This window comes from Hydra viridissima, unplaced genomic scaffold (assembly GCF_058129835.1).
Source record: "Hydra viridissima isolate aposymbiotic clone 2 unplaced genomic scaffold, HvirCarnegie_v1 scaffold_10, whole genome shotgun sequence".
In the NCBI taxonomy this organism is placed as follows: Eukaryota; Metazoa; Cnidaria; class Hydrozoa; order Anthoathecata; family Hydridae; genus Hydra; species Hydra viridissima.
Window position 1 is genome coordinate 5858012 of NW_028324309.1, and position 14356 is coordinate 5872367.

General features: G+C 31.5%; 2 protein-coding genes across 3 annotated transcripts in view; both read right to left on the reverse strand.

Annotated features, from left to right (window-relative positions):
• LOC149882821 (von Willebrand factor A domain-containing protein 7-like) overlaps nucleotides 1-1281 on the reverse strand; it is a 28794-nt gene extending 27513 nt beyond the window's left edge. Inside the window, exon 1 of one of the 2 annotated variants that reach the window (XR_016456178.1) lies at nucleotides 877-1281. Coding sequence is in view for 1 of the 2 variants with exons in the window: in XM_090099640.1 (XP_089955766.1) it covers nucleotides 877-1189 (313 nt within the window). In the remaining variant the exon portion in view is untranslated. The remainder of the gene's footprint in view (nucleotides 1-876) is intronic. The other variant, XM_090099640.1, reaches the window with a different exon arrangement.
• An 11480-nt stretch (nucleotides 1282-12761) lies between these two features.
• LOC149882824 (uncharacterized) lies at nucleotides 12762-13657 on the reverse strand. Its single transcript, XM_090100957.1, has 2 exons — nucleotides 13197-13657; nucleotides 12762-12918 (listed from the first exon to the last, which is right to left on the reverse strand). The coding sequence occupies exons 1-2, from the start codon at nucleotides 13349-13351 to the stop codon at nucleotides 12762-12764; spliced, it is 312 nt and encodes a 103-aa protein (XP_089957083.1). The 5' UTR covers nucleotides 13352-13657.
• Between the last annotated feature and the right edge of the window lie 699 nt (nucleotides 13658-14356).

Genomic DNA, 14356 nt, shown 5'->3' on the forward strand with positions numbered 1-14356 from the left:
TTAATTAAGAGAGAGCCAATTAATTAAAACATTGATGCAATATTTCAACGATTTAATTACAAATCAAAAAAATAAAATTTTATTGCAAATGAAAAACCGCTCCTAATTTGTTTTAAATTTTTAAAGTGAACCAGTTTTGTTTTTGTTTAGAATATCATTTTATTCAGAACATCAAAATACTTTTATGACATATTAATCAAATATATAAAAAATATAAAATATTAGATATATTAAAAAGTAAAATATGTTAAAAGCTGGAAAAAGTGTTGAAAGAAAAGCTGTAATTAAAAAAAAAAGTTAACTATGAAAAATGTAAAACATCGTCACGTTTAGAAAATCACAATTAGTTTGAAGACTCTTTATGAAGCTTATGAACCATTAAGGATTTAAATAGCGGGCTCTTCATTGAGTATTATAATAATCGAAATTAAAAAAACTGCCATGTTTTAAAGTTTAGAATATAAACCAATCTGTTTTTGTTTTCAAGAATTTGTTCACAAAGAATTTTTGAAACACATTTAAAATGGTAGAATACAAGTCAATTCAATACATCTTTCTTACTTGTACCAATAAAAAAAAAAAGAGCAAATATCTTTCAAGTATCATTTCCACAATTTCTAAATTTCTCATAGTTTGCAACTTTAAAAAAAGTAAGTTCTCTTTTTTACATTTTATTTACTGTTATTATGTTGTTAAGATCTTAACATGATGCAACAATCTCTAGATTAATATAACCATTTACTATTAGAATAGATATTTACGTACGAGACTCTAAACTGTGTTACCAAGCAATCGATACAAAAGGTCTTTTAAAAACACTCACGATATCAAATAAAGCAAGAAACACGTCAAAAATAAACACTAAAGTTGACTTACCTATCAATAATTCGTCAGAAATATTTCTATAACTACATTTGTCTTCAATAACTTTGTTTAACTTCCAGTATTGCAGCGTCCATTTAGAAACATCATACATGAAGTTTTTGTAAGCTCTGCCCTCAATAAATGGTGTAAATTCTATAAACTCTGCTTTCTCAATTAGAAATAAACCCCAATCTTGCAGTTTTTCATGAGTTAATGATGATTGTAGATTATAAGATATTAGGTATTGTAATATAAATATATATATGCAACCCAACAAAACTGTATAAAATAAAAAACGGTATAAACTTTTCCTTTGGTCTTTCATTTCTTCTGTGAAACGATAAATCCTTCATCCTTAAAACAATAAAGCCTAAAGCAAATAATTTTCAAGCAACAGTTGTTCATAGCTTTTATGAACTGTAATAAAATCATGTATTATATGCATAGCATCAAATATCAAAGCACAATATTTGTACAAAATCTCATTATTGTCATAAACATAAATAAAACCAAGGGTAGAATTAGTGACATAAACATTCTTCCTATGTAAGCCTCTAACGTATGAGCGGCTCTTTTAACAATATGGTTTCTGAAAGGTAACTGATTTTTGAAATATTAATTTATAAAATGGAATCCAAATGCTTTTTCTAGTAGCCTTAAGCTTAACATGATATAACTATCTCAAGATTATTAACATCATTTATCGGGTATGCAAAATCAAACTCAGTCAATTTCAAAATGAAATAATCTTCTCAGCAACAAATTCAATTTACTACATTTTTTCATTCACCAATTTAAAGCATTACAATGATTAATTAGTCCCCTGAAAGACGGAGGGAAACAGAGTTTTGGATTGTTTCTTATCTAAAATTTCAAACCTGATTTGTAAGCAAATTTACTCAAGAAATTAATAATGTAGCAACGATACTCAAGTCAAACTTTAAAAAGATACACAAATCGTTGGATATAGTAGTACATACTTCAACTCTAGAGATGATTTTAGCAATAAAAATGTTTCAGAAGCAATTGATTTTTTATGAAACAATCGCGTTGAAAGCGATAATAATCTCGTTATAAATAATCGTTATTAATAATCGCGTTATAAATGATACAAAGTTTAACAAGAAGACATTTCAATAAGCACTTTCAATTATCATTCATCTTTTACTGAAAAAAGAAAAATTACATTTCGCTGTTGGTTTTGATAGGAAGAACTTATTTCACGTCTGAATGAACAAGGGACAATAATCAAAGTAAAAAACTTCGTCGTTGTTTTGTTTCAAACTAACCGCATCTTCTTCCTCAGAAATCAAACCTAAATTAGACTCTAAACATGCATTCCCGTTATCCGCTATTACTTTAGAAGTTATCTTGCCGTGTTAATAATCCATTATGTAAGTCTTCACGTAACTTGTTTATGAACTCTGCCGTCGTTATACCTGTTTCAAGACTTAGTGCAAACTGGTTCTAATGTTAACCAACTTATTTTAGATGAGGCAGGAGACGGTGGAATGTTTAGTATTAATGTTTGTTAGCACAAAACAAATGTCATACACCGCTGGTCATCTTTTGATATTCAAAAAACAAGTTTAGTATATCAAGGCTTGGCAGGTTCAAGTATAATCATAGATGTTTTCAGAGGGGCGGCTGTGTTTATTTGGCAAAGCCTAGATACCACTTCGTCAAGAATAAAGCTCCATTTTAAAGTTTTGAAAGACGTCGTAAAATCAGGATAACGTTTAAAAAAATTCAAATAAGCATTCAGAGACGCAGCATAGACACGAAGCACGGTTTGTTGATAACAGGTAATTTAATTATCACGGCTTTATAAGGATGCTTTGCAACGAATAAAAATTCTAGAAAACCGAGGATTTCTAAATTCCTAATGTGAACAAGGTTCTCATGGTTAAATGACTGGAATTGATAATATTATAAAGCAGAATAAAGGAAGGATTGCTTAAAAGATGACAATAATGTTTTGATAAGCTGGAACGCTCTTGATTAAACAAGGGTATTGTTGATTATTTTAATATAACTTTGATTATTTTTACGAAAACATCAAGAAGCAGCAATGATAACACCATTTTTGTAGTAAATGAAGACTATTTAAAATCTTCGAAACCTCGAAAAACACTAAGAAAGAGAATTTTTTTGAGTTTTGCTGCAAAGCTATAAAACTCTGTCGTGATCTAATTGTCATGACTTCCTTTTTTCATTAAATGTGTTTAAGTGTATTCTGTGTTGTTTACTTAATTCAGTGGAACCTGATTATATGATTATAAGAAATTTAGTAATGCTCCAGTTTCTTTAATGTCTATAAGTAAAATAAAACGTACAAAAAACACATTAATATTGTACTAATTTTAGCTAAAGATAAGTGCGAAATAATGAGTAATTACCTCCAAACAAATGTGCAATATTGACCAGAGTGGAATGTTCAGTTTTGATTGAACTTCCTCAAAAGTGGATCTATCGAAAGAAAGAAGAGGGGAACTTCTCGTGCTCTAGAAACTAAAATAGAGGCAATCAAGCTGATTATAGAGAAGACTCCTCCGAATCTAACTGTTCTGAGCGGAAGTCTGTGAACAAAACATGGTACAAACTAGTAATCTACTGCAATATTAAATATAATCTACTTATATCAATATTCAAATGTCGAAAGAATAAGCGTTATGCAGAGGTGATCCTTAAGAAAGACTCCGACGAGCAGAATTCCTTCAAGCTTGGCACGCAAGTTTCAATCCAAAGTATGTCGTTTTGACTGATTAGAGGATTTTTCACCATTTAGGAAATAGAAAACTCATTGAGGAAAAAGAAACCCAACTTATATAACTACCGCATGTATGCTGTAAAATTCAAAGTGAGGAGTTTTTTTACGTTACCTTGGTTCGAAACTCTTAACTCAAAAAAAAAAAAAACGATTGCCAAAATTTTTGTTGTGTCGTAAATAAACATATTCGGCGCAATATTGGCGATACAATATTGTGCCAATATTGGCTGAACAATATTGGCCAATTTTGTGAAAATGTTGACATCCTAATATTGGCGCGATATACTTTACAATATTGTTGTATCACGCCAATATTGTGCAGCCAATATTGGCGCAATATTATTTTGCCAAATTGGGCAATATTAGATGAAAAATATTGCGCCAATATTGGCTGAACAATATTGGCGTGATACAACAATATAGGAGTGAACAATATCGTTCAAATACTACTTACTGATTAACCTACAACCTACCAATTAAATTACTACCTACCAATTAAATTACTACCTACCGATTAAATTACTACTAACCGATTAAATTACTACCTACCGATTAAATTACTACCTACCGATTAAATTACTACCTACCGATTAAATTACTACCTACCGATTAAAACACCGTTAAACTTGTTTAATCATAAGTTTTAAAAATTTCAAACTTAAAATTTGAAAAACGATTCTTTTTAAGAAGAATGACACATCAATTTGAAAATCATGCTTTTTGCGCACCACACTCACCTTGCCATTTTTTGAATTATTGTAACGAGTTGAAAAGTTGTTTTAGAATTTTCTAATTCGTCCGTTCAGTTCGAAAGAAATTAATAGAATTAGGTAATAGTTGTTAAAATGAGAAATGAAAAATATAACTCGTATTATGTTTCATAGAATTCAATAAAAACCAAAGTTTTTTGAGGGGGAGTTGAAAGTCAATATATCATAACTGAACCTTGAAGGCATTTTTTTGTTGAGCATTTATTTTTAAATGTAGGTATGAAGCGTATAAACCAAAAAAAAGATGTGAAAGAAGAAAAACCACTAAAAAAGAGTATACATTAAATTTTACTTAAAACCAATTATTAATTCCAATTCATCAATACGTAAAGATGAAATTTTTGAAGGAAAATTATTTATTCCTATGAAGTTATTATTCAATCATAAATACTTGATGCTTTTTTCCATGAAGTTTGTAAATCTCTGATGTTTCTGCAAAGTTTATCTGTTTTTTTCATTTTTCGTTTAATGAATAACTTTCAATTTTGGGCTGTTGGAGCAATATCTGTTTTACCACAAAGATCACATCCTTTTCTTCATACCATTGCATAACCAGTTTACTATGACATGAAGCCTAGTCAGACCAGAACACAACGTCCATTATCATGTGATCTAGAGAAAGGTAAAAGACGTTTTTGTCACTCTTTAACATATATTTGAATAGTAAGTTTGGACTCATTAATAAAAGGGGCTGCTTTTTTGCCACAACTGCGTATCGCTTCCCAAATCAAGACTTTTTGAGCACACTTATCATGTTTTGTTTATTTGAACATTTGCTTCTCTTCTACATTTGGAAATATCTACTTCTCTTCTACATTTGGATTTAACAGACAGCCCCAGGAAGTTATTGATAATTGTACTTGAGCTTTGGAATGGTTTTTCACGTTTTGTGATAAAAACGAATGAAGACCACATTTGTTTCGAACTTTGGCAACAAAAGTACGAGAAAATACTGTTAGGTTTTGCGCATTTTTTAAATGAGAGGCCATGTTGAATATTGAAAACAACAAGTTTTTTTATCAGTTTTTTATCTTCAAACCCTCCTTATTTTGCTTTCTTACGCTTTCTTAAAAATTGGTTAAAATATGAGTAAGTCTCGACCTAATGGCTAAGATCAAGTGTAGTATTGTAAAGCTCATCCAATAAACTGGAGCACCCAAAGCGGTAAACCAATGTGGTGAGCCGGTGGTACTAGCTAAATTATTTAGCTCAGGTAGAGAATTTGGGTTTTTATTTCTTGTCGCTTTATTTGCCTTCGTTATCTCGTTTTTTTTCAATAACCCAGAATTTCTCAAGGCAGATCCGTCGTGGATAAAGATTTTATCTGTCACCAAGACGTTAAACTGGGTGATGTTGGAAAGCATCAAACATCCCACCCTTTGCTTCGGCATTTTAGCTGAGGGGAAGTAAAACTAAGTAAAAAAAAAGTCTGAATAAGTATGATCTGCCCATAAAGTCAGTTATTTTGCCCATAAATTTTAGACTTTTTTAATTCTACTTTATATTTTTTTAGACCAATACGCCAAGTTCTTGAAAGCCAATTCCAAAGAAACTAAATTCAGTCTCCAGTATTTGGCCTAAAAGGAGCTTTCAAAGAGTTCTTGTTAAATTTGTTCAGTAAAAGTGGGAAAGAAGACTCTGAGATTGAACCATTCCCTGTCAACGACAGCCTTCGACACTCATAACTTTGAAGCTTTTCTTTGAGCTTTATCCATTCAAAGAAGCTGAAGAAGAGCGCAATTGGATTGAAAATAGAACTTTTTGCCAATAAAATTGATGTTCAGACAGTTCTACATGGATGGGAAAGCCAATGCAGTTCTGGGTGATAAAAAGAAACGTCTATCCTTTTCTTTCCAAGACTGCCTTTGCTATCCTGAGCATTCCTGCAAGTTCAGCTTCCTCAGAGCGCTTGTTTAGCCCCAAAGAAGGAAAGAAATCGCATGGATCCTCTGAAAACTAAAAAACTGCTCTTGATAAAGAGTAACTATTCTCAGTTTGAGAGAAAAATGCTGCTCAAATTCTGATCAGAAACCAAAAGCTCTTCATCAATTCCAAATGAGGAACCAGATGATGACATAGAGGAGCCCCTGTTGATGCAATTAAAATTATGGACATGTATGGACATCGAAGAAGACAAAAAATTTGTCGAAAATGATTTAAACCTTGGTTTGGATTTCTTTCAATTTATTTCATGCTAAAAAATTCATGAAAAAACATTACATCTCCAAATTTTAAATGTTTATTTGGTAATTCATGTTAGGTAAAAATCCAAAGGTGAAAATGCTATATTAACCAGTGTTTTATTTCAATGATGACTAAGGCAAGTAATGTGTTTAGAAAGTTAAGTTTTGATACCAAAACTGCATTTATTTTCATATCATTTAACTTGTTTCATTTATTCGTGTTGTTTAACTAACTGTGGACTCGATCTGTTTAATTAGATCTTTAATTAACTCACATCTTTAATTAACTCACAGCTTAAATAAGTTTAATTTAGTACGTTTTTTAAATTTTATTTATACATTTCGCAGACTTCCAAAAATGCAAAAATTACCATGAGCAATAACTCGCAGCAAATATTAGTGACTTTTAGCGATTTTTGCAATTTTTAAAAATCTTTTACTCATTTTCGGGACCCGAACCATGATAAAGCCAAAAACCAAACGGGGTTGGGTTTTCGGTTATCAAAAAATTTAATACTCGAACGGGTACCCAATAATTTATCGGATTTGGTTCCTAAACTGTCATTGCTCATTAATCATTTTGACCATTGTTCCGGGTTATCGGGCTACTGGACATTTAACGGGTCTAATCCCAAACGGGGTTTCGGATCCAAAAATTTTTTTGAAATTACCTGTTCGGCGGTCGAAACGGACCCGATGACATTTCCTACTAAGGAAACTTTTTTATATTTATGTTTTGATAAAGTTCAGTATCTTGTGGAAAATACAAACAATATACGGGAAAATACAAGGGCTTTGATCCAAGTTTTTTTTGATTTTCGATAAAATTGTCTATTTTTTGAAAATATTACCAAATTAACGAAATAGTAAATAGATTTGTTTTATGAAAAAAAAAAAATTGGAAGCAATAATTTTTCTTAAAGATTAGTAAACTTTAAAGGTGATTGAAATATTGGAAGATTGAAAAAGTTGAGTTTTTTTTTTTTTACATACAAGTTATCAAATGATGATTTTCAGTAGAAATTCATTTTTTTGCAGTAGAAATTGGAAATCAATAATGTAAATCAAAACTGTTCAAAGACTTTTTTCTTTCATTTTTTTTTTTTTTTTTTTTTTTTTTACAGGTAACAACAACCAACACTGCAAAGGGAAATTAGCTCATTTAAAGCCGTGCTTCAGATACCTGAAAGACACAGAGGTGACTCTCCTGCGATGTGAAAACAACAAGGCACACCAACCTTTAAATGCAGAGATTGCTAGGAAGTGGCTCTACGTTTCAGCAGCATCAAGTAGCAGTGAGAGGTTGTTCTCACAAAGTAAAAAGATTGTAAACTCCAAAAAGCAAAACTTGGACCCTAAAACTTCCATTTGACTCTAACAAAAGTCAAACATGAGCTGGTGAACAAAAGGAACAAAAGTCAAAGCGCTGAAAAACAAATAGAAAATGTGGATGAAGAAATTGCAGAACAGGAAGAGCAAGAAAAAGAGAAAGAAGCAAGTACAAAACACTCTGAAGCAGCATCAACATCCTGCAAACATCTTTGCACGTACAACGTCTGCAAAAAGAAGAAAGCATTTTGGTCTCAGCAAAATAAAGGAAGAGTTTCTAAAGGTTTTATTTGGTCTAAGGACCTTTTCCAAACTCAATCCGAGGCAACGGATAATCAAGACAATTATGGTTGCATATCTTCACAATTATGGTTACAATGGCTATGCATTTTGAATTCATGCATATCATCAGGGGACTGGGACTTAAATTTTACTAAGGTATAACCAAAAGTAACTAATGTTGTTATATCCGTTTAGATAAAGATAATTTATATATAATTCAACTGACCGAGTTGTAAATTAAGCTTGATTACTAAAAGAATTTGTCTTAAAAAGTTGCACTGTTTCTAATCATACAGTTGATAAATGGATGCCTGATTGACTTGAAGTACATACAGATGATCTACAAATTGATTATAAATTTTCAAAGCTATTTATTCAACATTTTTTAGAAAATGTATATAAGATAAATTATATTTTATGTTCCAACTTGTGATACGCAAAAAAGACAAGACTTTTGATTTGATGTTGTTGCTCGCAATCGCACAGTCATTCAAGCCTCTCACACTTCCTTCACGCTTTTAGTTGTTATATAAAAAAGAACATTGTTACTTTTCTCTCTCTTACAAGAAATAAAGACCGCTCTAGCACTCTTAGTTGAATCGATGTATACAAAAACGTTCTAAGTCATAAAAACTATTTTTTCGGGGAACGAGAAAAAACTTGTTAAATCCAAAATTATTACTTTAATAAATTCAAAAAAAATCTAGGTGCTTTTTGACACCTTTAAATATTAGATTTGTTAAAATATATATCAAAATTTGTGATATATATATGTGTTATACATAGTTAAAGTTGTCTGACTTAGAACCTTTTTGTTTACACGTGTTAAAGATAATAACAAAATGCTTGTCTTTTATATATTTATTCATTTTTTGAACAAAAAACTATTAAAAATCAAAGGTCAAACTATTACACATATTAAATCACACAATGTATAAAAGGACCGATCACAAAGCCTTTGTCAGACACCTCACTGGATATCGTGTTCCTCTTCCCCGTCATTCGCCTCGTCGGTTGTTGGCCAGCTCATGAGTTCATCATAAAAACCACTGAACTCATCCGGAACATATTGCGTTAGTTTCCTAATATCCTGCAGTTTCACTCTTTTTATCGGAACATAACCCAATGGGTAGCACACATTTTGCGGAAACTCGACGATGCGATCGACGACTTGAGACATCTTACAAGTTTGGAACATCAGCCCATCAATGAGTGGCCTACAGACAATTACACCTGGAGAAGTCCTGTAAGTGAAGTGCATAAGGGAACTTATTCCAAAACTTACCTTATCCTTAACAGGAACTTTCTTTCCCCGTGTTTTGTCCGAAATGCAAGATTTTTTGTAGAATGTTGGCCACCACTTTTGAAAATCTAAAATATCTTCTGTTGCGACTACTTCAACAGTAAACTTACTAGTAGTACTAGAAGTAATGATAAGTTCAGTTATCTGGTGAACTGTGTACACCCTGTCATACCTTTTCAGTTTTCTCTTTATTACCGCGAAGTCCCGGTCACATGGTAGGTACGAGTGACCTTTTATCGGGTAGTACTGCTTAATTCGATCAAATCGGCCAGTATCTGTGAGAGCCAAAAAGACTCTGTTTAGTGCATGGTTTTTATTTTGGCCTCCACAGTTATCTCAGTAGACATGGACTTCAGTAAACTGTGGAGGAGCAGACATTAGGTAATTGTACACAAAAGAGCACACCTCATCAGGGCTTTTTCTGGCTGTGCCTTCATGGTACACATAAGCATGACCTTTATTGCATTTCACATCGTGAATAGAGAAGAGGTTAACAGATAGCTGTCTGAGGTAAATGGTTTCCTGGACTGGTATCATCGGTAAAGGGATATTCTGCATGTAGTCAAATGCGATCGCTAAGACATGCGGTTCATTTTGTTTTGTTTCCGGGTTGCTTTCATTTTGGAGTTAGTTGTAAAACTTTTTCGATCGACGTTTGTGCAGCATCAGTTCAGCAGCAGCATTTCTCTTTGCTGCATCACTGAGATTAGGGCTTTGTAATTTTAAATTAAGCTCCTCACAGGTGCAACAAGAGTCTATCTGGGGACGGCCAAATCTTTACGTAAAGTTGTCCTTAAAGTAGCTTAGAAAAAATTTGTAGCTACATTTTGCTTCAGGAAGCTACTCTTCCTTTAGCACCTTCCTTTCTGGTTCGGTGAGTTTTCACCTTTATGCTTGTAATCAATGATTGTAAAAACAGGTAGTCCCTAAAATGCAGAGATTTTTTAAAATTGAATATCACATCCGCGGATAGACTTTTTCTTATTTAGAATTGAATTCTGAGTCGAATGGCGACACGCGGAATGTCGCCCGACCAATACCTGCTGAGTTATTAAACAAAAACCCGATCAAAATGCATAAAAACCGTTTTTACAACAGCAGTAATGCATTTTCACACCCGCGGAGTGAGCTAAATCAATTTGAAATTAAATTTTCTATTAGAAAAGGTTTACTTTACGACTACTGCATTAAATCCAGTTAAGATATCAGTTATAATCTAAAGGGCGTAAAGTAATGTTGGGTTTTCCCCGCATTTATATCGAAATGAAACAAGGAGACGTTCTATATCTTCGCGGATAGACTTTTTTTTATGTAGAATTGAATTCTGAGTTTGAATTTCAATCAAAATGCATAAAATCAAAAAAAAATGCAATTATGCAAATAAAAAAAATAAAAAAATTAATATATATATATATATATATATATATATATATATATATATATATATATATATATATATATATATATATATATATATATATATATATATATATATATATTCTCGGCTGAAGATATCTTAAGCTGACCAATGTCCTCCTATTTAGGAAGGAGAGTTCGCTCCAAATGTAACTAAAAGTTATATTTTCGTGGCGCTCTCCTACAAAAATAGAAGGACACTGATCACCTTTTATATATACTTTAGAAAAATATGGGAAAGCGTAGATATAATTAGGTTTACAATAAATAATATTTTATTATTACTACATATGAAGGATAGGTAAAACGAAATATTTGTATCCAGTTCTCTGTTTATCTAATTAAATTGTTTATAAAGTTAATTTGTTAAATAGAAGCGCTGCAATGTCCTTTTGTTGAACATAATAAAGCTTTTCATTCATAAAAAGTTATTAACTGAAATTTTTTTTCCAAAGTCATTGTCTTCAAAAACTTAACGTAACAAAACAGAAAACGGTTAAAATTAGTGCGCTTAAATTTGGCGTCAATACAGTCTTGAACGCATTTGAATAGATCTGCTTAAAAAAAATTTAGGTTTTTTCTGAAATTATCATTTTTAACCATTTTATATCTGAGGATTTTTGGTTGAGTTTTTAATTTAAAAAAGGTGTAAACCTAAAGAAAATGACAACTAATGTTGAAGAAAACCTCGTTCGTACTGAGAAAGTAAAAAATTTTGTATACGATAAAATAAATCAGCCACTAAGTTTTCAGTTTGTTATGCAAATATTTGATAAAATAAGAATTGACAGTTTAAATTGCGATATAATTGAATCAGCGCCAATCAAACCTCACGCAGGAGAAATTTACATCTATAAACAGAAAAGTGAACTTGATGATGATTATTTATGCGATCATTATCGACTTCGAAACACTGGGAGAATGAAAAACTGACAACTTGGTATAACAAAAACTTATTATAAAAATTAAATTGGCTAAACAAATGAATACAACAACGATTTTCAAAAACAAGTTTTTGTAAGCAACATGTCTTTTGTGATAATTCACTATTTTGGAGATCATCGCGCTTCAGTTTCAATTCCTCACGGAAATAGCAATTATGACAGACCGTTTGTCCGTTCAACAACAACTCTAAAAAATCTTATGAAGGCAAATGCTTTGGATATTGAACCACAAAAATTATATGAAAATTTTTTAACTCTATCAAAAAAAGACTATATTCTAAAAAATACTCCCTGTTCTTTTATTGATGCTGAAGCATCGGTTTCACCACGCAACACTAAGCAAACAGAAAATATCAAATACAACGAAGTGAAAAAACGGAGAACTACAAATGATGAAATTTACGGAGTCCAAGAGCTAGCCAATCAAGATTTATATGATTTCATCCATCATTTTGCTATTCATCGTGACTTGATGTTAATTATGGCTCATCCAAAAGCTTTGGAGCTCGCTAATAAACTGATAAAAGAAAGCAGTGCCAATCCGTCATTAAAACAAATGTTATCTTATGATACAACTTTTAATTTAGGGGACTTTTATGCTTCAAAAAGGGCGTAAAGTAATGTTGGGAAAACCCAACATTACTTTACGCCCTTTAGATTATAACTGATATCTTAACTGGATTTAATGCAGTAGTCGTAAAGTAAACCTTTTCTAATAGAAAATTTAATTTTAAATCGATTTAGCTCACTCCGCAGGTGTGAAAATGCATTGCTGCTGTTGTAAAAACGGTTTTTATGCATTTTGATCGGGTTTTTGTTTAATAACTCAGCAGGTATTGGTCGGGCGACATTCCGCGTGTCGCCATTCGACTCAGAATTCAATTCTAAATAAGAAAAAGTCTATCCGCGGATGTGATATTCAATTTTAAAAAATCTCTGCATTTTAGGGACTACCGTAAAAACACATCTTGCTCGTTCTTTGTCTCTAACGATCTCATGCGTGCGAAGATCTCGTCGCTCTGGTTTTTTTAGACGTTCCGTACATTTCTTCGAGCATCTGAAAGCAAAATCTCATTAGATTATGTTGATATAAATGTTCGAGGTAGGCCTAAATGCCATAGCAAAACTCTAAAAAATGATGTTTGAGTAATTCGGCTATAACATTTGGCTACTGTTTAAGGTCAGTTCACTAGCCTAAATGGAATGATATGGAAAGTGTTGGATTAGTTTTGTCTGAGACGTTTTTATAAAAACATGTTGCATGATATGCTATGATAGCCCTAAACAAATTGTTAAAAGACTAATTGGGTATCGAAATTGCAATATAAATCTCACCTGCAATCAGCTCCAACAGTAGTAGCAGGTACAGTTCTTCCTTTGTAGTCAATGTACTCTTTACCTTTCACTCTAGCTTCTTTAATAACATTCCTTTTCCACAGAGCCTCATTCTTAACCTTTCTTCCACTGCTAGTACTAGGTTCTTCATCCATTATAAGTCATTTTTATTAAAACAACGACATGAATAATAAAATAAGCCCAAATAACCTCAAACTTATAACCAAAATAAAACAAAAATTGGATTAAAAACATCTGACAGCTACCAGCAGAACATAGCTGGTTTTCTCAGTGTTGCCAACAAAAACCTTCTAAGTCACTGACCTAGAACCTTTTAGTTTACAGACAATATTTCAGCTCTCTATTTAAAGTGTACGGAGAGGTCTGACTTAGAATGTTTTACTATACAATGATGGAACTGTTTTCAAAGAACAAATTTTCATCAAAAAGTCAAATATTAAAAAAAAAATGATTTAGAACATTTTTGTATACATTGATTCAGTTATAAATGAGTAAAAATTTTTCAAAAAACAAAGGTTTGCACCCTACATCACCAAATTCGCTGAAATTTGGCACAAAAGTGTAAAGATGTAAGTTAGGAAAGACTGTGAATTTTTTTCAAAAATTTTTTATTCCTTGAAGAATTACAGCAACTTAAAGTTTGTTAGATTTTGACTGAAAAATGAGGGGGGAAAAGTGCCGGAAATGTGTCCTTTTACTATTACCCTTATAAGGTGCTTGTAGTAATTTTGCATAGCTAAAATTTGGTACCAAAGGAGTTTGAATCCTGTTTAATCTGAAAATTATAGATTTGTATCTCTCAAAACAACAAAATATAGTTTATTTCAAGATCTACAAAACGCACCATCTAATTATAATAAAAAAGAGCATTGACAACTATAACTCTAGAAAAAATCTGACTGATAGAAAAAACTTTTGGTTTTAATTTTCTTAAAGATTAGACATATATCTACTTTACGAACCAATTTTATTTTTTGCTGAGGAGTTATTGATGTTTTGGTTTTTCAATTTTTCTGAAGAAATTTAAAAAAAAATAAGTGAGCAAATTCATTTTGGCTTTGAACTAAATACAATTATATTTGTTTTTAATCAAATTTTGAGTCAGTTAATTAAAAAAACAACAGAATGTGTGTTATGTG

What these genes read in the sequence shown, in the direction of transcription:
- LOC149882824 (XM_090100957.1), bottom strand. Translation starts at nt 13,351, where the DNA reads ATGGATGAAGAACCTAGTACTAGCAGTGGAAGAAAGGTTAAGAATGAG. An exon ending in ACTGTTGGAGCTGATTGCAG is followed by an intron (nt 12,919 to 13,196) that starts GTGAGATTTATA and finishes TTTTGCTTTCAG; the next exon opens with ATGCTCGAAGAAATGTACGG.